Here is a 26,409-nt window from a genome sequence, read left to right as displayed (position 1 = left end):
ACAGCAAAATTGGAAAAATCTCGCTGAAAAAGAGTTGATGCATTAAATTAGACATTGAAACTTGGACTACAGAGGGTTAACAGCAGTCTGGAGACCTTCGTCTTTTAGAAATAAACAAGGATTCAGACAGCCTTTGTGCTGCTGGACAACTAATCCATAATGGCAAATGTTTAGCGACTATTTTTATGAAAAGCATTGTGTTAAATTATATGTCCAATTACAGGGATAATTTATTTTGTTTAATTACTATAAAATTATGACTTCTTTATAACAAATGTGGTGTCCCCCAGGGATCGATCCTGGGGCCATTATTGTTCCGTATATATATTAACGATTTGGTTAATGTCTCAGATCCGTTATCAAACATCTTGTTTCCTGATGATACTAGTCTGTTTTACTCTCACTCAGATCCAAAAGTTGTTAATGAGGAATTGGAAAACATTGCGAAATGGTTCAAAATAAGAAAACACATTTTATTCTGTTTGGTCAAAATCATGAAAAAATCCTACAAATATAACCGTGCTAATTGATAATGGTTCAATAACTAAAGTAATATCTGCTGTTTCATGTTTAAGATCTTAGTCCATATTTTACTGTAAAAAAAGAAAACGTTTTTCCATCAAAACAAATATAATTGACAAGAAAATACTTCATAAATGCTGCATAAATTAAAGATTTTACCATCAAATATATACAGTATATTTTTGTTAGAGATATGGTGTTTAGTACATTTAACAGTTAGAAAAAGTATTTTCACAAAAAATAAATGAAAAAATGATGGCTTGTATATATATTACAGTATACTTTTGCTACAAACACGGTGCCAGAGTATTTTAGAGTGGAGTAGTGTATTTAAAATTTAAAAAGAAATCCTGTTTTGGCTGAAATAAACATTTACAGTGTTTCATTGTTACTGAAACGGAATTAACGGAATTATCATTTTATGTTTTTTATTGTCGTGGTTTAGCAGTTTTTTCCATGAAAATTCTTGGATAAGAGCCTTAAAAAAAGGATTTCCCCAGACCACCCTGCTGTTCACCAGCACCAACCTGTTTTACATAGAGGTGGAAATGCACAGCCTGCTCCATATTACTTAAAAAATTGGATTGTTTATCTGCAGCGATTTGACACCTTTTTTTCCTATAGAAGGGTGTGAGTGAGTGTGTGTGTGTGTGTGTGTGTGTGTGTGTGTGTGTGTGTGTGACTGCAGTGGAAATGAAAATGCAGACATACATAAATTACCATCCACTTTGGTGCGGTAACAGCAGCAACAAGTTCAGACTGAAAATTGGCTCTGCAGAGATTCTATCCCCAGGCTAAGTTCAGGAAATCACACACAACATTGCCCAAATGCTCCAGCAGTTCTTCCCCTCAGGCCCATGTAAATAGACAGAAATGAATGATGATAAAACAAATGGATTTCTGCAACAGAAAATAGGGACTTCTGCAGCGGAGCAGCTCCTGATAACTTACTGGGTTAACCCTCCAAAATAACTCCAAATAATCCAGACTTGTTGCCTCCATCAGAGTATAAAACAAAGCAGCGTGGAGCCCTACTGTACATTTACCTCTAAAGTTCTGGCTGTAAACTCCATGAGGCCAGTTTCAGTTTGATGATGATACACCAAGTAAAACTGGAGACAAGCTCAAATAGATTTAGTATCAAATGATAGAACTGGATGGAACCCTCTTATATGGTAGATTTGACACCTTTGGTCACATTTGACACATTTAAACTTCTTTATTGAGCATGATAGTGTTTTGAAAGTTAAAAAAAAAGATTCAAAATCACATTTTATGTTGGACTAAAGGACTAAAAAAGACACAAAATGACCAAAAAAGACACAAAAAGACCAAAAAAGACACAAAAAGACACAAAACGACTAAAAAAAGAAACAAAATGACTAAAAAAAGACACAAAATGACCAAAAAAGACACATGAGAAGACAAAATGACCAAAAAAAACACAGAAGAAGACACAAAATGACTAAAAAGGACACAACATGTCCAACAAACAAGACACAAAAGACAAAATGACTTACAAAGACACAAAATGACCAAAAAGACACAAAATGACAAAAAAAGACCAAAAAAAAGACAAAAAATGACCAAAAAAGACACAAAAAGACACAAAACGACTAAAAAAAGAAACAAAATGACTAAAAAAAGACACAAAATGACCAAAAAAGACACATGAGAAGACACAACATGACCAAAAAAGACACAAAATGACCAAAAAAGACACAAAATAACTAAAAAAGACACAAAATGACTAAAACTGTTCCTCTAAACACACCAGAGCCAAATCAAATGGAGTCCCACTAGAATAAAAACCAGAGTTGATGACAGGATCACACACAATCACAAGATCACATTTATGTTGGTTTTTCTTTGTTTCTTTTTCGTTCTAAATGTTGATCCAGTCAGTCAGAATAAAAAATCTATTATTATTATTATCAGGTCATATAGGTGAAAAATATACCAACATGGTATTTCAACATGTTTTAAGTGGTGAATACAGGCAGGTAGACTGTGTGGAGTTAACAGGTTGTGAGTGACGGAGGAGAGAGCAGCGCTGCACTAAGGTGGCTGCTGCTTCACTTTCTGTCTTTATTTCTCTCCCTCAGAGTGCTGATGGGGGGATGGAGCGGAGGGGAAGACTGTCAGGGAAATTAAAGTCCTCTGTAAACAAGTGCCGAGCTGTCAGACCAGGAGAAGACTTGATTACAGCGTGCCACAGTAGCACGTAGCGCTCCACCGCTAGCTCCACCGCTAACTCCACCCTTCATCTCTCTACACTCTCTCTCTCCATCTCCCGAAGAGACACAACATTACTAAATAAATACACAAAATGACCAAAAAAGACACAAAATGACCAAAGAAGACACAAAATGACTAAAAAAAGGCACAAAATGACAAAAAAATACACCAAATGACAAAAAAAAAGGCACAAAATGACCAAAAAAGACACAAAATGACCAAAAAAGACACAAAATGACTAAAAAAAATACACCAAATGACTAAAAAAAAGGCACAAAATGACAAAAAAAAGACACAAAATAACTGAAAAAGGCACAACAAAAGACACAAAATGACCAAAAAAGACACAAAAAGACTAAAAAAAGACACAAAATGACCAAAAAAGACACAATAAAAGACACAAAATGACCAAAAAAGACACAACAAAAGACACAAAATGACCAAAAAAGACACAAAATGACTAAAAAAATACACCAAATGACTAAAAAAAGGCACAAAATGACAAAAAAAGACACAAAATAACTGAAAAAGGCACAACAAAAGACACAAAATGACAAAAAAAGACACAAAATGACTAAAAAAAGACACAAAATAACTGAAAAAGACAATAATTGAAAAAGGCACAACAAAAGACACCAAATGACCAAAAAAGACCCAAAATGACCAAAAAAGAGACAAAATGAATTATCTCTCCACCCTTCATCTCTCTCTACTCTTTCTCTCCCACTCCCCTTTACTTTCTTTCCTTCATGTGTCTTTTCATTTCTTATTTCTTTATTTCCCTCTCATCTCTTACTCCGCTCCCTTCTTCCCTCTCTTAACACCTGCTTCTCACCAGCTTGTCTTTATTTTCCCGTCGGCGCGCTGCTGCCAGGTGATGACAGCTGAGTGAAGCTTGAGAGGTGTTTTGCTCAGAAGTCAACCACAGGTGTAGAATTCACTGAGGCAAAGGGAGTCAGTTAGTCTGTCAAATGATTAGGAGACGCTGTTTCTACCAGCGAGCTGCTTTCAGAGTTCAGCTGCATGTCAGAGGAGGAGGTTTCACATGCTAGCTGCATTCTGCATTAAAACACCTTGGTCAGGATCCTGAGGAGTTAGAGTACCTCCATCTTGGATGTTTCTGCATCTCACAATTTAGATTCAGGCTCCGTTTCCATGATGACGGTGTGAAAGTGTGGACACACACATTTAAGTCAATCACCAAACCAATTTTTCTACTTCAAAAAAAAGCAATGAGACTTATAAACAAAGTCGATTATAAGCATCCAACCAATCAATTATTTATTAATTTAAATGAACTCAAATTCAATGAACTGGTGGATTTCAAAACAGCACAGTTTATGTTCAAAATTAACAACAACATGCTGTATTCAGAAACTGTTCAATCTAAGACAAAGCCATTATAATTTCAGAGGGGTGTGTATATTTAAAAAGTTAAAACCAGAACCAACACCAAATCACCATGCACCACGGTAACAGCTGTTAATTTATGGAACAAATTGGAGAAAGACTTGAAAACTTGCAATACCATTAACTTATTCAAAAAATTACTTAAAAATAGGATGATTAATTGATATAAGTTAGAGTAATGAGTAATAAGCTTCTTTCTTTTCTCTCTTTTGTGACTGCTTATTTCTTTTGTTGATAAATAACAGATTGTACATTTCTGATTTTTAAATTAACTTGAGTTATAACAGGCGTAATAAGCTGCTTCAGCCTTTTAGGTCCAAATGTCTATTATTAATTTTCTCTCTCTGTTTACATGTTGTTTACTTTGATCAATGTTTTTCTTTTTTTTTTCTGGTTTGTTTTGATGACATGTATTGACCGAAATAAACAGATACGAAACAAAACGAAACAGAAGACCTAAAGTGGCTTCTTCACTTTTTATTCCACGTTTAGACGAACGTTTTCAGGAGGAAATCTGCTGATACGGTGATCTAAAGTGTCTGGCTCCTCCCACCAATTGCTGCATCCAGAATGTGATGGAGGTAATTCCAGATCCTTCTCTGTTCACTAATACTATCTGTACATATCCTGGACATTTGGTGGAAAGACTCCTGTAAGTTTATTAGAGCTGCCAGAGCAGCTTGAAGGTCCCACCATGGAAATAATCCCACGTTTCTTTATTTCCTGTCCTGGAGCATGGATGGGATGAAAAAGACACAAAATTATGACAAGAAAGACACAAATTATGACAAAATAGACACAAATTGTGACAAAAAAGACAAAACTATGACAAAAAAGACACAAAATTATGACAAAAGACAAAATTATGACAAAAAGGACACAAATTATAACAAGAAAGACACAATTACGACAAAAAGGACACAAATTATAACAAGAAAGACACAAATTATGACAAAATAGAAAAAAAAATGCAGAAAAAATGTTTTTTGTGTCTTTTTTGGTCATTTGTGTCTTTTTTTAGTCATTTTGTGTCTTTTTTTGGTCAATTTGTGTTTTTTTGGGGAAAAGCAGGGAAAAAAGGTCCTATGTTCCCCGAACTTCTGCTCTGCTGCTAAATATCACAAGTATTTGTACCTGTTTGCACCTTTAAGGGAAAGGCCAACATGAGACACTCCACATGTGAAAGCTTCAGTCAGAACAGTGATAAATAGATCGTGCATCTATAAAATGTTGCTGATGAATCAGTTTTTTCTAGGCCGGCCCATGTGGGAGTGTAGTGGGTCACACATAGAGATGATCCATGCAGCTACGTACAGTAATAATGTGAGATGTTTAGGCGTGTTTACTAATGTATCTGTTGACAGCAGAGGCAGCCCAAAGCTCTAACAGCTGAAATCCCACAGCCAGCAATCTACAAATACGTGTTTTGGATGGAAATCAGCTTAACAGGAGCGATTGTGTACCCGCTGGCACGCTTCCACCTTCCTGTGTGGATCACTTTTGGGGTTTTGCTAAATTCAAAGCGGAGCTCTTTCCAGGCAGATAGCTGTGGGTTGTCCCAGTCCTCACTAGAGGAGCCTGTGGCTCTAATGAATCAGCACTAAGCAGCTGGAAAAACCCTCAGTAATCACAAATTAGGCCTTCTTTTTTAAAGTAAAAAAAAAAGATTCAAAATCACATTTTATGTTGGACTAATGGACTAAAAATGACACAAAATGACCAAAAAAAATAAACAAAATACTCAAAAAAATATATAAAATAACTAGAAAAAGACACATTACCAAAATAGACACAAAATTACCATAAAAAGACACAAAATGACAAAAAAAAAGACACAAAATGACCAAAAAAACAGAAGACACAAAATGACTAAAAAAGAAACAAAATTACTAAAAAAAGACACAAAATGACCAAAAGAAGACACACAATTACTAAAAAAACACGCAAAATGACTAAATAAAAGACACAAAATTACCGAAAAAAGACACAAAATGACTAAAGAAGGCCACAAAATGACCAAAAGAAGACACACAATGACTAAAAAAGACACAAAAAAGACACAAAATGATGAAAAAAAGGCACAAAATGACTAAAAAAAGACACAAAATGAAAAAAATAGACACAAAATGACTGAAAAAAGATACAAAATGACCAAAAAAATACACAAAATGACCAAAAAAGACACAAAGAAGACACAAAATGAGCAAAAAAGACACAAAATTACTAAAAAAGGAAAGAAAATGACTAAAAAAAGACACAAAATGACTAAAAAAATACACAAAATGACCAAAAAAGACACAAAATGACCAAAAAAGACACAAAATGACTAAAATTGTTCCTCTAAACACACCAGAGCCAAATCAAACAGAGTCCCACTAGAATAAAACCAGAGTTGATGACAGGATCACACACAATCACAAGATCACATTTATGTTGGTTTTTCTTTGTTTCTTTTTGGTTCTAAATGTTGATCCAGTAAGTCAGAATAAATACATGTGTGTGTGTGTGTGTGTGTGTGTGTGTGTGTGTGTACCTGTCCCGGGGCAGGCTGATGCGGGGGTGTTTGGGGCAGCGTTTGCTCAGCGTGAACAGCTTCCTGACGATCTTGTGGGCCTTGCTGAGGACCAGGGCGGAGCTGGACTCCAGCTGGCCGTAGCGCTTCTGCAGAGCCAAGTCAGCCGACCAGAACTTAGAGATCATGGACACGTTGAGGAACCGGTCAGTGGGCAGGCGCTTCAGGAGGGCTTTGAACTCATCTGCACAGGGACGAAGAGGAGAGGAGGAGGAGGAAAAAGGTTAGAAACACTGCAGAAAGACACCTCTCAAAGAGAAGGAAAACAGTACAGAAATTAGGTGTATTTTGCTTTAAAATAGCAAAATTATCTGCCAATGGAAGAAGAAAATTAGTCTTGTCAAGACATTCCAAAACAAGTGAAAATATCTGATCTTAACAAACCCAAAAATACCTTAAAATGAGTCTATTCTAACTAATAAGTGCATTTTTTTCCTTGTTCACATTTGCAACATTTAAAATTCGTTATTGAGCATGATAGTGTTTTGAAAGTGAAACAAAAAAGAGTCAAAATTACATTTTATGTTGGACTAAAGGACTAAAAAAGACACAAAATGACTTAAAAAAAGACACAAAATGACACAAAATGGCTAAAAAAAAGACATAAAAAGACACAAAATGACTAAAAAAGACACAAGATGGCAAAAAAAAAGACATAAAAAGACACAAAATGACTAAAAAAGACACAAAATGGCTAAAAAAAAGACACAAAATGACTAAAAAAGACACAAAATGGCTAAAAAAGACATAAAAAGACACAAAATGGCTAAAAAAAGACATAAAAAGACACAAAATGATTAAAAAAGACACAAAATGGCTAAAAAAAGACATAAAAAGACACAAAATGGCAAAAAAAAACACAAAAAAGGACACAAAATGACTAAAAAAGACACAAAATGACCAAAACAATACACAAAATAACTAAAAAAGACACAAAATTACCAAAAAAATGCACAAAGTAACTAAAAAAGACACAAAACGACAAAAAAAGACAAAATTACTAAAAAGACAGAAAAAGGCACAAAATTACTAAAAAAAATACACAAAATGCACCAATTTTTGGTCATTTGTGTCATTTTTTTGTTATTTTGTGTCTTTTTTTGGTCAATTTGTGTTTTTTTGCGTCTTGTAATAACAGTAGTAACAAGCTGTAATATTATTATTATTTAGATAATTAGGGACCAAAACACTTAAAACAAGTGAAACAGTGGATCATAAAAGATGCTGACTAAGAAGAACGATCTTATCAGACAGAAAATAAGCATCTATCCCTTTAATCTGAGATATTTAAATTGACTTAGACTTCATTTTTTGCAGTGAACTCTGGAGTCTTTCAGATATGAACAATGTGAAACCCCAGTCTATCTCCTCCCCCGTGGCGAGCCGAGATAATGAGCGAGGAGCTCGGGGAGTTTCATGTGTCGTTAGAATACAAAAAGAAGAAGAAGCTGTTACGTTCTAATGAATTGCCATTAAAAAGTAAACACCTGTGCTTCAATCTGCAGTTCTGCTCATTCACCTCCCCATTAGAGGCTCATTGTGTTCACAGCAGCATCATTTGCATCATTGTTGTCATTTAGAAACCAGTTATCTGTCGATTGACAGTCTGGTGTCACGTACAGATGGCGTTCCTTCATCTACCTCGTAATTCTTTCTTTTAAAAGCTCAAACTAGTTGAGAGAAAATCCATAATCACAAGCTGAAGAGATAATACGAGCATGTGGTGAAATGGTGAGAAGATCTTTCTCTGTACGCTGTAAAAAATGTTACAAAATTACATGAAATTACAGTAAAACACAACAAATTGCATGAGAAACAGGGCATAAAATAAAAAAATTGCATATAACCCTAGTAGACACTTTTAGTTACCTACCGTAAATTAAGGAATAGTACAAAACTTTTGAAAACACAAACTATTTTGCTGAATCGCTTCTTGGCGAAATGCTCTGTGGTGAGCTTTTATTGTGAAAGAACATAACAGAAATGGTGAAGCTGGGACAGTTTCGTCCCGCTACTAGTCCTACAACTTGAAGAGTTGCAGGACAAATTATATATCAAAACGTGCGGTTTGATCGGGATTGGTGTGCTATTACTTTTCTCTACGGAATATGAATTTACGTCGCGAAAAACTGCCCAAAATTTTGCATTGAAATGAATGGGACAGAAGACAAAAAATGAGCGAAAAAGAACAATAATTGAAGATTTTCAGACGTCTACTTCTCCGGCATAATTTCACCTAGAGACTCCATTTAAACTTTAAACAGTAGACACAAGTCTTGTGTATCGGTGTATTAATCCACGTTTCGATAGGTCATATAGTTTTTTACCAATCCCTGTTCAATGACCATGATCATTTTTGGAGAAATTCTGAGATTATAATGGGTGTGTATTGCGCGGAATGTTCGTGTCACAGTGTGTGACATCATCGCCAGAGTGTAGAGGGAGAGAAAAAACTGTCAAAAAATAAATTTGAAAACTGCGCTCCAGGCCGCAAATTCCACTCTACAGAAATAATTTATACATAGAAACGTAGGAAAATTAGTCTTCTCCCTCACAATCCTCTGGTAAAGCTGTCAGAGTTATAGTTTGGGCGTAGGACGCACAGATGATCCACCAACACCACCAACAGCCTCATTGGCTCCCATATTAAAAACGCAGGGAGATTTCTGAAAAAGGGAGATGTAACAGTTTTTTTTAGATCGCTCTTACAAAGCTATTTCTTCATTTTTCTTCACAAAAATCATATGTAGACGTTCAGGAAGAACTCAGGACGCTCAAAGTGAAGTCGGATCAATGATAGGTATTATGGTTTTGCTAAAAATGCTTTCTGTTCGAGGCCAGAAATTCCAGTCTGTCCACCTCTGGCTGCTGTCACTGTTCCGGAACATTCTACAGCTGCAGTTAATTCTGTTGATTGCTCTGCCTTTGATCCTTTGATGTGATTACAGTTAAAGATACAAGCGCACACACACACACACACACACACAGAGGTAACTTTCCTGACTTTCGTGATTTTCATTACACACACAAATGCACACACTCCTCCAGATACTTTCTCCAGATAGGTATTGTCACTTTAATACCAAGCAGGTTTGATTAAGGTGCTTTTATGTCAGTAAGCTTTATATTTTATTAAACTCCCTGGGTTGTGAATTTAAGTCCTGAGCCACAATTTAATAAAAAATGTACTTACTTTATACTTTATACTTAACTGGTTTTGTGCTGTTCTGAAAAAGTTCTAAATGTTCTTTACTAAAACTTTAGAAACAGCTTATTTTTCCCTGATGGGTACCTTTCTCAGAACACTGGCTACCTTTTTCCCGTATTAGACACTTGGACATCGTCCCCAGCCAAACGGAGACACATTCAAATGGTGCCATCAAATCAAATGGTTCATATTTCACAAGTACATCTGCAGAAAGCCACACATAAAAAAAGATTGGGCAGCGTTTGAGTAAATTACAGTGAGAATAGTTTGGGCACAGAAGAGCCAGAGCCAGTGTTGAGATCATTGGAGCTCCATTATGAACCAGTGGGCAAACATTACGCCAGCATGAAGCCTCTGGGAAACTCCTTCTTCCTATTATTTCTTTTGATGTCAAATTAATTAAAGAAGACACAGAAATCACCAAAAAAAAAGGATGTAAAATGAATCAAAAATAGACACAAAATTACCAAAAAAAGGATGTAAAATTAATTAAAAAAAGATACAAAATTACTAAGAAAGGATGTAAAATTAATTAAAAGACACAAAATTACAAAAAAAAATTATGTAAAATTAATTAAAAAAAGACACAAAATTACTAAAAAAAAAAGGATGTAAAATTAATTTTTTTAAAAAGACACAAAATTACCAAAAAAAGGATGTAAAATTAATTAAAAAAAGACACAAAATTACTTAAAAAAAAGGATATAAAATGAATTTAAAAAGTCACAAAATTACCAAAAAAAGGATATAAAATTAATTTAAAAAAGACACAAATTACAAAAAAAGGATGTAAAATTAATTAAAAAAAGACACAAAATTACTTAAAAAAAAGGATATAAAATGAATTTAAAAAAGACACAAAATTACCAAAAAAAAGGATGTAAAATGAATTAAAAAAAAGACACAAAATTACTAAAAAAAGGATGTAAAACGAATTAAAAAAGACACAAAATTACCAAAAAAAAGGATGTAAAATGAATTTAAAAAAGACACAAAATCACTAAAAGAAGGATGTAAAATGAATTAAAAAAAAGACACAAAATTACTTAAAAAAAGGATGTAAAATGAATTAAAAAAAAGACACAAAATTACCAAAAAAAGGATATAAAATGAATTTAAAAAAGACACAACATTACCAAAAAAGGATGTAAAATGAATTAATAAAAGACACAAAATTACCAAAAAAGGATGTAAAATGAATTGGAAAATAATTGCATACAAGCCTAGTAGACACTTTCAATTACCATAAATCAAGGAATAGTACAAAACATTTGAAAACACACAGTTTTACTGTAAAAATATAAATGGTTCAAATACAAATGGTTCATATTTCACAAGTACGTCTGCAGAAAGCCACACATAAAAAAAGACTGGGCAGCGTTTGAGTAAATTACAGTGAGAATAGTTTGGGCACAGAAGAGCCAGAGCCAGTGTTGAGATCATTGGAGCTCCATTATGAACCAGTGGGCAAACATTACGCCAGCATGAAGCCTCTGGGAAACTCCTTCTTCCTATTATTTCTTTTGATGTCAAATTAATTAAAGAAGACAGAGAAATTACCAAAAAAAAAGGATGTAAAATGAATTAAAAAAAGACACAAAATTACCAAAAAAAGGATGTAAAATTAATTAAAAAAAGATACAAAACTACTAAGAAAGGATGTAAAATTAATTAAAAGACACAAAATTACAAAAAAAAGGATGTAAAATTAATTTTTAAAAAAAGACACAAAATTACTTTAAAAAAGGATGTAAAATGAATTAAAAATAGACACAAAATTACCAAAAAAAGGATGTAAAATTAATTAAAAAAAGACACAAAATTACCAAGAAAAGGATGTAAAATGAATTAAAAAAGACACAAAATTACCAAAAAAAAAGGATGTAAAATGAATTTAAAAAAGACACAAAATTACAAAAAAAAGGATGTAAAATGAATTAAAAAAAGACACAAAATTACAAAAAAAAGGATGTAAAATGAATTAAAAAAAGACACAAAATTACCAAAAAAAGGATGTAAAATGAATTAATAAAAGACACAAAATTACCAAAAAAGGATCAAAATTAATTAATAAAAGATACAAAATTACTAAGAAAGGATGTAAAATGAATTAAAGAAAGACACAAAATTACCAAAAAAGATGTAAAATTAATTTTAAAAAAGACACAAAATTACCAAAAAAAGGATGTAAAATGAATTAAAAAAAAAGACACAAAATTACCAAAAAAAGATGTAAAATTAATTTAAAAAAGACACAAAATTACCAAAAAAAAAAGGATGTAAAATGAATTAAAAAAGACACAAAATTACTAAAAAAAGATATAAAATGAATTGGAAAATAATTGCATACAAGCCTAGTAGACACTTTCAATTACCATAAATCAAGGAATAGTACAAAACATTTGAAAACACACAGTTTTACTGTAAAAACATAAATGGTTCAAATACAAATGGTTCATATTTCACAAGTACGTCTGCAGAAAGCCACACATAAAAAAAGATTGGGCAGCGTTTGAGTAAATTACAGTGAGAATAGTTTGGGCACAGAAGAGCCAGAGCCAGTGTTGAGATCATTGGAGCTCCATTATGAACCAGTGGGCAAACATTACGCCAGCATGAAGCCTCTGGGAAACTCCTTCTTCCTATTATTTCTTTTTCTCCCAAAGCCAGCTAAGTGAGACCTTCTAGGGTTGTTTTGGAGAGTCGTATTCCCTGGTGCTGCCGTTGGCACGGAGACGGAAAGGAAATCTGCAGCCAAGCCGACCTGAGCTGAGCCCGCCTGATGAGTCTGAAGCCTATTACAGCGCTCAGTGATCCCAGATGACACCATGCTCCGCCTGCTTCTCTTTGTGTGTGTCCGACTGATCTTTCTCTTCTGGACAAGCTGTCTACGCTCGTTGTCTCTCTTCACTTGTTTCCTGTCTGTCTCTTTCTGCAACTACACTGTAAAAAAATGTCTGTAGATTTTACGGTAAAAAACCAGCAGCTGTGGTTGCCAGAACTTTAACATAATAAAAATAGAGTTGTTCCAATTTTGATACCAGTATCTAGCCTGGGTATACCCAGACTGCCTTGCGCGCTCAAATTTAATTTCGAACCTCCAGACGGTCTGGCAACCAAGCCAGTTTCTTAGCCTGTTTTAGGGATCCAATCACAGAGCGGGGAGGGACGGTGAGACGATGACGCGTACTACTCGGCACTTGGAAGCTTTCCGGATCCAACATGGCTGCTGCAGACGCGAAACTCTCTTTAGCTGTAGACGGTGTTTTAAATAGTTTAGAGCGAAAGTTGAAAGGCGAAAGGTCTCTCGGCGGCTCCGCTGAGATCACCGGCGTTATGGTAGCGGGGCTATTAGCGTCGCTAGCGGCTATTAGCGCCACTAGCGGCTATTAGCGCCACTAGCGGCTAATAGCACCACTAGCGGCTATTAGCGCCACTAGCGGCTAATAGCGCCACTAGCGGCTAATAGCTATTAGCGTCGCTAGCGGCTAATAGCCCCGCTACCGCGGACAGCGGAGCCCCCAGAGACCCCCAGCAGCTTGTTTGTTGCCCATAAAATCAGTGGATGTGTGGCTGAATGACATGAGGGGGAATAAAGCGTGAAAATAAATAATCTTGCAGAAAGCGAGAACTGGAGAAGCAAAGCAGCAGCAACACTCTCTCACAGACACACACACAACAAACATCCATCTCTGTTGCTCTACTACGTCATCTGGTATAACTGATCTGATTGGCTAAGAGCTACCTACAGACGCTTTGATAGACATTCTAAGCGTCCAATAAACGGCTCCGGAGGATCGTAAACCACACCTCCTCTACGGAGAAATGAACGGCTGGTGTCCAGACCTAATCTCCAATGAGATTTGGTCTGGTGTTAGCCAGGCTAACCAGTATCAGAAATTGGTCTGAAACTGCCGAAAATGCTGCATCGGTATCGGCAAGAACTGGAGTCCAGGCACTGATCAGATACCACGTAATTTATTAAATTAGTAATCTATTTACTGTTAATCTCTGGCACAGTTCTTCTTCGCCGCTCTTAAAACAGTGGCACTTTATTTATTTAAGTTGCTGTTGCACTACTGTTTTGTATACTGTTTTATTTAAAAATAAATGGCTTGAATCTGCTCTATTTATTTATGTTTTATAAAGGGTTTAACCTGTGCCAGGCCTTACCACAATGATAATCATATCTCAGTCATGCAGGTGTAAGATGATATTTTTTTATAACATACTGGTATCGGATCGGTTCTCGGAATCAGTATCAGGAGGGATAAAATGGATAAAATGGTATCGGAACATCTCTAAATAAAAACGGTGCGACTTTTTCTAATATTACGGTAAAATGATATTAGCACTGTTGATTTCTTGTTTAAGATTTACATTTTATTCCAAAAAATAAAAAGTTTTTCCATCAAAAGAAACGCTGTTCTGCCATATAATTGACAAGAAAATACTTTATAAATGCTGCATTAATTAAAGATTTTACCATTAAATATTACGATTAAGATTAGATTAAGTTTAATTACTTTATTAATCCCACAATGGGGAAATTCAACCTCTGCATTTAACCCATCCTTATTTTACAGGAGTTTACAGGGGATTACAATATATTTTTGTTAGGGATAGGGGTGTCTGTTACCTTATTCTTAGTCTAACATGTAGCTTCTAATATATAAAATTATGTTTTGTGGTTGAACAGTTTTAAAACGTGTAGTTTTACCATACAACAATTTAAAATGTACAAGAATAATTTATGTTAAAACAACCTAATTCTAATGGGGTTAAGATTGCAACAGATCAATTCTGCTTACAACTCCAGAGCAGGTGGAAAAAAACTAATTTTCGCGAGATAACGAGATAATTTTCTCATTATCTCTGTAGTCCAGACGCGTAGCCAGTAATGGGTTTACCTCTAACTAATGCTGTGGTGTGAATAAGCCATATGGACCGACTGTGCTTAATTGTTTTGAGTGGCACATTTTTTCGCACAGAAGCCAAATTTCAACCAGACTAAATTGTTTGTGGTCGATTTATTATAAATGAAAGCGTGCGATCTGTCATAATTAATACATCTGCTGGTTGTTTTCATTCTTCGATTTGCTTTTCCGGCAAATTTGTATGATCAGCTCATGTTCTGTTAAACATGAGCTGTCCGTGGTGCTGAAACAACAATCGCTGTTAATGTGAGGATTCTGTCTGATGCAGGCCTATTATGCTGTGTGTTAACATCTTATACTGCCCTACAAAGTCTAACTGCAGTAACTACAGTTTTAGTCGAAATTGAGTTTTAACAAAAAATGAACACCTTGATGTATGTTTTATCTTGTGACAAAGTTTCACATTTCAATTTTGTTTTATTTCAGAGAAATGATGATACAAAAATTGCAGTAACTACAAAATCCAACTCAAAACCAAGCAGTAATTGCACTTACCACGGTCTGCTTTGGATATATAAACTAAGTTATACATAAAAGATAATAGAAATTATAAGTTTATTTGAAAGGGAAATTATTATCTAGATAGTGATGACGTACAAAAGTGAGAAAAAATTATATTAAGACTAAAATATAACATTTCTTCATGCTATTAAGTCTAAAATATGCACATCTGTGAATAGAGTTGTTAAACACTTTTAAATACATTTATAACAAAATCAATTTGAAAATGTTTATTCACTGCAAACAAAATATAAAAGCTGAAAGAAGACAACAACATTGTAGTGACTGCACTCTGTTTATCATTACTATTAGAACCTTTTACAGCAAAACCAGAGTGCAGTAACTACATTTTTGGGGTCAAAGGTCAAATAAATTCTCATTATTTTTGAGCATGAAAATTACATCATCAATACTTGTAGAAATAAGTGTCATATCACTTACCTACCTATAACTAATTTGGCTGGCCAGTTAAAAAACGTTTAAAAAAATTTTTAAAGCAGTTTTTCTCAGTTTTACCTTTTGTGTAGTTACTGCAGTTAGACTTTGTAGGACAGTACAGGCCTATGTTATGCTGTGCCTTAAAATCTACTGTTTGGGTTTACCTCTAACTAATGTTGTGGTGTGAGATCTCATTATCTAACGCTAAATTTTCTCGAGATCTCAAATGAAATTAACTCGTTATCATGAGAAAACAGAGGGAAAAAAATATATGAATGCATGGCCGTTTAGGGCTTCCGTACGAAACCACTTCAACCTAACTTTGTTTTGTTGGCTCAGCACAATTAATTCATGCACTGCACCGTTTTTAAAAAATAGTTGTAACTCTTAACCCTATAAAGTCTGAACCATGAAATAATTGCCAGAAAATTCAATTTTTTTTTAAACCGAGTGCTTATTAACTTGCTGACGAATTTTAAAAAATAAATAAATTGCATATATGAATTCTAATTTGTATCATATTTGATACATCAGGTGTTTTTGTGCAATTTGTTGCTCACAGTTGGTTTTTCTTGAACTAACAAAAACATCAAAAAACTTTTCCTTTTTCCTCAAACATGCAAAATACATATTTTTTCCATATAACACAACATCATACATCTGCTGATATGAAGTTTTTTAATGCAGCAATGACTGATCCACTCGTGGAACCTGCATATAATTTTTGCTACATCTGATATTTTTGTGCAATTTGTTGCTCAGTTTGTTTATCTTCAACACATGTATCCATCAGGTTTTTGATGATGTAGAGGTCTCAAAAATTACTGTATCTAATATGATACACTTGGCTTTATAGGGTTAATAATACCATACAAGTTTAAATGGCCCAAGAAAATTATGTTAGTATGTAACATTTACCCTTACAAATCTAGTTGGACTGACCCCTGGTCATTAATTAACAGTAACGTAAATACATCATGTTGAACCAACATATTTACATTTTGTCCACTCAACAAAATTGTTTCTCGCCAAATTAAAGCATTTTTTAGGTGGAAATTCTTTCCATCATTTTATGAGGTTGTGGGAACCAGTTATGTTTTGGAGTGCTGTTATTGCCTCGTCTCTGTCTGTAGCCTCTCTGGTCATGAGGCTAAATTAGTAGAGCAACATTAACTTTGTTATGACTCTGTTTGCTGGGTTTATTCCTCTGATGGTCTGTTTTTAGTGTTTTTTTCATGTCACCTCTGCTGATCTTCACAAAGCATTAAAAGCTACACTGAGCTGAATGTGCAGAGTTCAATGTTTGAAGGACAAAAACCACAGAGTGAACAGGATAAATAGCACCGTTTTTTAAGGTTAAACATCTTAATGCATTCCATTGAAAAGTTGTTCAATACGCGAGTGCTCGAACAGACAAAAATGTGTCTCTTTCAGCTGGGAAAATATGCATTAAATGAGGAATGATGCAAGGCCACTCACTTTAAAGCACAGAACAACTCTCACCTGAAATGATTCGGTTCAAAAGTGGAAGTATTCAAATGATGAGCTATAAAGGTTAATGCTGCTTCAAAAGCTGGATGATGATAAATGACTTCACTCATAAAATATTTCTGGGTTCAGAAAAACAGACATGACAAAATGTAAAAAATGCAACAGCGTGTCTCCACTACAAGTTAGCCTCCAGAGGGATTTAGAGACTCCAGAGGTGACGTTTGGTTTTTGCCGTCGCTAACTGTGCACAACGTCAGCAGCTGAAAGCAGCATGGCTAATTATGCACTGAGTCTCCACTGATCATAAACATATTGATTGTGAATTAACCCGCATCGCTAACTGTGCACAGAGTGTCTGGTGCTTGTTGTAAACAAACAGAGATCGCTAAGTGAACACCTCCTGCAGCAGCAGCACATACACACTGTACTGCTACAGAGCTAACTGTTAGCCTGTTAGCACATACACACTGTACTGCTACAGAGCTAACTGTTAGCCTGTTAGCACATACACACTGTACTGCTACAGAGCTAACTGTTAGCCTGTTAGCACATACACACTGTACTGCTACAGAGCTAACTGTTAGCCTGTTAGCACATACACACTGTACTGCTACAGAGCTAACTGTTAGCACATACACACTGTACTGCTACAGAGCTAACTGTTAGCCTGTTAGCACATACACACTGTACTGCTACAGAGCTAACTGTTAGCCTGTTAGCACATACACACTGTACTGCTACAGAGCTAACTGCTAGCCTGTTAGCACATACACACTGTACTGCTACAGAGCTAACTGTTAGCCTGTTAGCACATACACACTGTACTGCTACAGAGCTAACTGTTAGCCTGTTAGCACATACACACTGTACTGCTACAGAGCTAACTGTTAGCCTGTTAGCACATACACACTGTACTGCTACAGAGCTAACTGTTAGCCTGTTAGCACATACACACTGTACTGCTACAGAGCTAACTGTTAGCCTGTTAGCACACACACACTGTACTGCTACAGAGCTAACTGTTAGCCTGTTAGCACATACACACTGTACTGCTACAGAGCTAACTGTTAGCCTGTTAGCACATACACACTGTACTGCTACAGAGCTAACTGTTAGCCTGTTAGCACATACACACTGTACTGCTACAGAGCTAACTGTTAGCCTGTTAGCACATACACACTGTACTGCTACAGAGCTAACTGTAGCTAACGGAGGATATTCTTTACAAGCCGGCGTTAGCGGCTCTTTAAGAAGAGTAAGAAGGAGTCGCTGGATTTGTCTCCAGTCGCTTTCTTGAAAAATAGTCTCTAAGGGGGTCTGAAAAGTCGCTAAATTTAGCAACAAAGTTGCTAAGTTGGCAACACTGCTTTGCCAGCTTTTACAAATGTTGCGTGTTGTTGTGGCGTCAAGTACGACGTCACATCCTGCTTAGCGTTCTATACAATCAGTAACCAGGATTTTTTAAGGGGAGAAAAAAGACCCTGCTCTACTACAGGAACGAAAAAAGTCCAGACAAAAGCCGGCTCTGGACGGCTCATATTCAAATTAGGCGCATTTCGGCGAGTGAGACCCGCCTCATTCTAGGTATTGCCCGGTAGTGGAAACAGCCCTAAAGACTCTTTCTAAAGGCATTTACACCATTACGTCAAATGTAAATCTTCTAGATGTCAGGTGCCATGAAAGAATGTTTTTTTTTTCCTTTTGAAAATTATATTCATTGGGTTTATAGAATTAACATGACACATACATTAATGAGGGTTTACATGCCCACATTCATAGATAAAGAAAAGACAAGACCACTAACCACTGAAACTAAGAACAAAACAAAAACGATAGATAATAAAAAAAATAATGAAATAAAATAAAATGATAACCCTGTATTTCCTATGTAGCTGCTGTGTTGAATATTACATTTTCTTTATACACTTCATTGTCCTTTTCAAGTCTTCAACATCTTGATCGGTGACTTTCAAGATATTCAATAAATTGCCCCTGTATTTTCCCCTTGGTGGCATAGGTTGCCATGAAAGAATGTTTTTTTTTTTTTTTGAAAATTGTTATGATAATTCATTGGGTTTTTAGAATTAACATGACACATACATTAATGAGGGTTTACATGCCCACATTCATAGATAAAGAAAAGACAAGACCAAGAACCACTGAAACAAAGAACAAAACAAAAACAATAGATTAATAAAAAAATAAAAAAATAATAATAATAAAATAATGGAATAAAATAAAATGATAACCCTGTATTTCCTTTGTAGCTGCTGTGTTGAATATTACATTTTCTTTATAAACTTCATTGTCCTTTTTAAGTCTTCAACATCTTGATCGGTGACTTTCAAAATATTCAATAAATTAGTAGTTTAAAAAAGCTCTGTATTTTCCCCTTGGTGGCATAGGTTGCCATGAAAGAATGTTATCCACGGTTCCAATATGGCTGCCAAGATGGCAGGTTACCTCATGTGAAACCTTTTTCTTAACCTTTGTGTCGTGTTCGTTTCTCCCCCCTTACTTTGGTGCTCCCGGTCAAATTTGACCGGCCTGTTTTAACTGCCCTTACATTAACACAAAAACCATTGATCGTCACCAAATTGTATTTAACTCCCTTTTAACCTGTAAACAATGTCTCAGACTACTGGTTACATGAATAACTGCAGTGAATAGACACAGAAATTGAAAGTTGTATTCCAAAATTAACATTTATTGTAGAAAAATGTCATCAAATCTGATAATTCTTGAGAGGACATGAAACTGTTGCAGGGACATAGTTGACCGGAATATAGGCCTCCCTGACTCTGCATCCCACAGACTTTTTGTAGCCTCATTGTTGGACCGATGTACTCCTGCTAGAATCAACAGACCCATGTAGGCTTGGAGGTCTACCTGGTCCAAGGCCTTCCATGTGTCCGCAAACACACGCCCCCCTTCCAGGTTTGTCATCGCCAGTATAATTTCCACAATGGACTCTGGTAAAAAGAGTTGGAAGCTGGACTTGATGTCATCCACACGAAATGTTGCATACCGTGTTGGCCCTGGTGACATCCTAATGATATTTTCCCCTCTTGCTCTGCCTCCTCTGTCCTGGGGGGATGAATACCAGAGCAAGTTGCCATCCTTGGACTGGAATGTCACCTCAGGTGTGTCTTCCCCAGGTGCCTCTTCCTCAGGGGCCTCTTCCTCGCCATCTGTTGACTGTTCGGTCTCATGATGGTCTGGATCAAAATCAGGATCGTTGTCTTCTATTTCTGAAACATCCTCCTCTATTTCTGGTTCAACTCCAATCCCGTCTTCATCAGTTTGAAAAAAAAGGTCAAGAGCCTCTCTGACAGAAAAACGTCTGATCGGGCGCCGACTCATTGTGTTCAGAGTAAAATAAGAGCAATGCACAAGCAAGCTATATATAGGGGATCTATGAGAAGATATCATACGTTTTGTATCGAAAGTGTGGTTCACGTGGGGGGATGGACACATTAGCCCGGGAAAGAGCCAGGTTCCCATAACAAACACCTAATTGGTAACTTTGAAGTGTTACACGTTTAGTCTGGAAGGTGTGGTTCACGTAGGGGGACAGGCACATAAGCACGGGAAAGAGAGGACACATGGTCAGTCTGAAAGGGGTTCACGTGGGGTGGAGTGTGTGTGTGTGTGTGCGTGCGTGTGCGTCTATGTGCGTGCGTGCGTGTGTGTGTGTGTGTGCGTGTAGGTGTGTGTGTGTGTGTGTGTGTGTGTGTGTGTGCGTGTAGGTGTGTTTGTGTGTGCGTGTGGTGGTGGTGGTGGATTTGTGGTTGTGTACTATCTGATGAATGAACACAATCTAGGGTCACCCATTCATTTCCTATGGCGGTCATTTTTGACCGGGAACACCACAGGTGTTACAAAGTTGACTAAACAACTCAAAATTCAATGAAAGTAGTGATCAGCAATTGTATATGTTCAAATGCCTAGTGTGGAGGATATCATAAGCCCTTGAGACAATAAAATGTAAAACACAATATTTATGATTGATCGAAATGGAAATCGGTCAGATTTGACCCGAACACGACAGGAAGGTTAACACAGTTAGCTCGTTAGAATATCCCTTGTGATTTCTGTTGGAAAGGTGTGTTTTATTCCTCAGCACAGTGAGTCTCACTACGACCATTAGCCAGAGAGATCAATGCCTCCGTACGCCTCAGCACCCTCTCCTTCCTTCCCTCCGTCCTGCATCCGTCTTCATCTCTTTCCCTTTTCCCTCCATCAGTGATTAACTCACACACCGTGACACATACACATTCATACACATCCACCAACCGCCTCCCCTCTATTTCTTAAAGCCCTTTTTCTCTGTTTTCAAATCACTCTCGCTCTCTCAATCGGCCTTTAACAGTCCCTTAGCATTATTCCATCCTCCTCTCTCTCTCTCTCTCTCTCTCTCTCTCTCTCTCTCTCTCTCTCTCTCTCTCTCTCTCTCTCTCTCTCTCTCTCTCTCTCTCTCTCTCCACGCTCTCAGTTATCATTAGCACTGCCATCACGCTGGAGAAATTTGTCTGTCTGTTTTCCTCCCTTTCCTGACATTTATGAGTCCATGTTCCAAATTTATAGACAATTTGGCTCACTCAAAATCTATCAGATAAAGAGGCCAGGTTTTTTTTTTTTTTTTTTCAATAATGGGTGACCACGCCGCCCTGAAATCTCCATCTCGGGGCTGTGTTGGTGATTGATGACATCATCAAGCAGAGACGACAGCTAAGTGACTGGCTGGCTGAGGCCTGTTCATTTAACTCTCAACAAGGGCACGGGGTATTAAAAAGTCTGAGCTGGGATTTGGAGAGTCATATACAGATCAGTGTAGTGGAGAGGGAAGTCAACCCAACTCAACTGCTTTTTTGGTTTTAGTCGAGCTAATACTGAGACTCTAAGGAAAACAATGTTCCAACTCTTTGCTCCAAAATGAGATTGAACTATTGGACAGCCACATAGCCTCTCTGGTCTGCAGTTATAGTCCAGAACGCAGCGGCACAGCTTTTAATAGCCTGGGCCAAAAAGTGGGAACACATTACCCCAATCCTTACATCTTTGCACTGGCTCCCTGTTAATTTTCATATTTAGGGCCCGAGCAGGCAACGACCTGCGAGGTCCCTATTGTACTTGGAATGATTATTTATTATTCTCGTGCCCAAATGATCGCATATTTCACTGCCTGAACATACCCCAAAACTCATGAAACTTTAAATATAAGTCACACCTGGCGAAAAATTTTATAATCTATTGTCATCCTGAATTTCCACCACTAGGTGGCGCTATAATAAAGGAAAGCGCGTTTTGGCTAATAACTCCCACATACTTTATCGCACATTCAAAAAACGTATATACACGCGTTCACTGAGTTGTGCTGAATCTCGTGATATAAGCCACGCCCATTTTCGCCTACCGTTTTTTTTTCGCAAATTCGCAAAATGTCGCAAACCTACTTTTTCGAACTCCTCCTAGGCAATTTCATCATTTTGCACCAAACTTTGCACACAGCATCTATGGACCCTCATGACATAAAGTTATTAAAAGAATTTTGATCACCAAAAGAATTCTCAAGTTATTAAATAACAACTTCCTGCAGGTGGCGCTATTATCAAGACAAAGTGGCCGATGACCACTAGGTGGCGCTCTTTAAATTGAATTATTTTATATCTCTACATCAGTTGGTCGGATTAACACCAAACCTGGTATACTTATTGTCAATGCCCTCCTGAGGATAACCCTTGAAGGTTTTATTGATCGGCCCCTAGGTGGCGCTCTGGCGGCAGTTTATTTTAATAAGTGCCACTGTGCCCAGACCATAAGACTTAAGGCAATGAAATTCATAGGGGTGGTATAGACTGGTCCCTGTAACGCACAAACCCCGACAGCAGCATGCCCGACACGCGTGTAATGCGAGGGCCCGTTCAGTACTGCGCGCAGTCCTAGTTGATTTTATATTTCATATCATAAGATTTTATTGTTTGTTTTTAAAGCTTTGAATGGACTGGCCTCACAGTACATCAAGGACCTCATCCACATCTAGACTCCAGTGCGCAAATTGAGGTCTGAGGGCTCCAGCTGGTGGTAAACCAGTGGTTTAACTACGTCTTTTATTGATTTTACTAGGTTTAACGTGTTGTGTATGAATTTGAAGATGTATTAAAATATCTGACATATAGCAGATTAAAAATGCCTCACATATGTTTTGATAAACACACAGAAATCTGACCAACAGTCACAGTCTCTTTACAGAAAACTTCTGCTAAGATATGAGCAGCTCTGATTGAAGAAATCCCACTGCACCATTTGGAACAATAACAGGAAAGCATGAGACCTGACGCACAAACATTAGGTATAATAGTAATAGAAATAGGAAAAACTGGGCAGTTGCCGTTCAAACCAAGGACCTTTTTTTGTGCATCTTGAATATTGTATCTGTTTTGTGATACTTGTCAATAAATACCACACAGAGCTGTCTTTCTAGAAACTTTTGCTGTCTCTTAAGATTTTCCACTACACTGTCAAAATACATCTATACGCAGATGATACTATTTTAAACGTTTTAAAATCGTGTTTTTATCATCTGCTTCTTTGACCAAAAGTGAAACCGTTTTCATCTTTTACCCTCTTTGAACAGATCGTGCACGCTTTTATTTCAAGTCGACTGGACTACTGCAACACACTTTACTCAAGTGAGTTTTGTGGTCCTCTGTGTCTTTTATTTATTTTACTACATTTAACTACGTCTTTTATTTATTTTACTATGTTTATCTGTTTGATTTTATTGTTTTATTAAAGCATCATTTTAGATTTATGCAATTATTTGATTATTTATTGCTGATTGTTATATGGAAATGTTTGTTTTATTGTTTTTATGATTCTATGTACAGCACTTTGGAGACGTTTTTGTTGTTTAAATGCGCTATTACAAAGAAAGTGGATTGGATTGATTGGATTGACAACAATTGGACAACTATTGAATGGATTGCCATAACATTGGTAAAGTAGTTTATATCCCACACAGATGGGATAATGATTGGTTATTACCAAAAAAATGGCTACCAGTCCAGCATGTACCAGTGTCAGCTGAGATTGGCTCCAGTCCCCCTGCCACCCGAAGGATAAGTGGCTATTGTTTATGGCTGGATGAATTAATGGATGGATACCATAACTATGAAGGGCCCCTAATCCCAATCAAGGAACCTATCAGCAACTTATCTGTTGACAAATTAGGCTCTAGCAGCAAGTCACAATATTACTGGGTTACTGACTGAATTAACTCCAACGGGGTACCACCTTTTACACCAAATTCTACTTCACGATTAGCCTGGGTATACCCAGACTGCCTTGCGCGCACAAATTTAATTTCGAACTGCGGCAGAGTCTGGAAACTAGAGGGAGATCTTAGCCCTGTTTTAGGGATCCAATCACAGAGCGGGGAGGGACGGCAAGACGATGACGCGTACTACTCGGCACTTGGAAGCTTGTAGTTTTCCGGATCCAACATGGCTGCTGCAGACGCGAAACTCTCTTTAGCTGTAGATGGTGTTTTAAATAGTTTAGAGCGAAAGTTGAAAGGCGAAAGGTCTCTCGGCGGCTCCGCTGAGATCACCGGCGTTATGGTAGCGGGGCTATTAGCGTCGCTAGCGGCTATTAGCGCCGTTAGCGGCTAATAGCTAATAGCCGCTAACGGCTAATAGCCCCGCTACCGCGGACAGCGGAGCCGCCGAGAGGCCCCCAGCAGCTTGTTTATTGCCCATAAAATCAGTGGATGTGTGTGGCTGAATGACATGAGGGGGAATAAAGCGTGAAAATAAATAATCTTGCAGAAAGCGAGAACTGGAGAAGCAAAGCAGCAAACAACACTCTCTCACAGACACACACACACAACAAACATCCATCTCTGTTGCTCTACTACGTCATCTGGTATAACTGATCTGATTGGCTAAGAGCTACCTACAGACGCTTTGATAGACATTCTAAGCGCCCAATAAACGGCTCTGGAGGATCGTAAACCACGCCTCCTCTACGGAGAAATACATTGCTCGTTGCCAGACTAGACCTCATTTGAGAATAGTCTGGTGTTAGCCAGGCTACTTCACGATAGACAGCAGTTCTCAAGTGTCATGGAGTTCTTTCTGGCATAACAGGTGACTCATTCCCACAGACTCAACCACTCTCAGTTGTTAAGGAATCAAATTTAATGTTCTCACTTTTACTTTTCCTCAATGATTAACTGCTGCCCACCCTGTTCACTCTATAAATACATCAGCTGAAGGCACTAGATGCTCGCAGTCGTGTGCCCAGCATTACTCCCACTTTCCTGCCAATATGGAGGTTTTGGTTGGTTTGTGTGCATCAACTCTATATACCGAAGCTTGAGAATTCAGAGCTAGTCTTTTTGTAGTAACATTCACCTTTCTTTGTGGGGATAATGTAAATCTTTAGGTGTACATACTGTACTGCACTGCAAAAAAGGTGTATCTAAAACCAGATAAAAACAGTAAATCTGAGGGAAATGATCTTGCTGCATGGACAGATAATCTACCTTGACAAGATTTCTTGAATTAAGATTATTAAATCTAGAAATAAGCATGTTGAATACTTAAAATAAAAAATGAACTCTTAAAACCAGATAAATTAAAGCTGCCAGCAGTGATGAACTGGCCCGAGCAGAGTTTCCTGATAATTATTTGGTTCTTACCAAGATAAAAAAAAAAAAAAAACTTTAGATTTAGAAGTGTTAGATCATTTATCTTGGTGTTCAACTTTTTCATTGCCATGTATTTTGCAAGGTAAGAGAACCAGGCTTCCATTGAAACTGTATGTGATTTATCTCTGCTGCCCCTGGTGGTTTGAGGGGGTCATCACACCTAAAACCTATTTTCCATGTATTTTGAAGGGAGAGGCTTAGATTTATTAGGGTATTCATGGGAAAAGCATTATATTATGTCAGGATTACAGTGTATCAAAAATATGTGTTTATAATGGGAGTCAATGGGACCAAAACGGGCCCAAAGGGTCAAAGTGTGAGTGTTATGCGTATCTCCTATTCTATACACCTTGCAAAAGAGGAATTTTGGATTTCTTTA

General features: G+C 36.9%; 1 protein-coding gene across 1 annotated transcript in view; it reads right to left on the bottom strand.

Moving 5' to 3' along the window:
* Positions 1–26,409, bottom strand: part of brinp2 (bone morphogenetic protein/retinoic acid inducible neural-specific 2) — a 415,139-nt gene that overhangs the window by 6,324 nt on the left and 382,406 nt on the right. Inside the window, exon 7 of the mRNA XM_059344321.1 lies at positions 6,704–6,926. Within this exon, the coding sequence (XP_059200304.1) occupies positions 6,704–6,926 (223 nt within the window). The remainder of the gene's footprint in view (positions 1–6,703; positions 6,927–26,409) is intronic.

Source organism: Centropristis striata, chromosome 11 (genome assembly GCF_030273125.1).
Source record: "Centropristis striata isolate RG_2023a ecotype Rhode Island chromosome 11, C.striata_1.0, whole genome shotgun sequence".
NCBI lineage: Eukaryota > Metazoa > Chordata > Actinopteri > Perciformes > Serranidae > Centropristis > Centropristis striata.
This window is presented reverse-complemented; position numbering and strand designations above follow the sequence as displayed.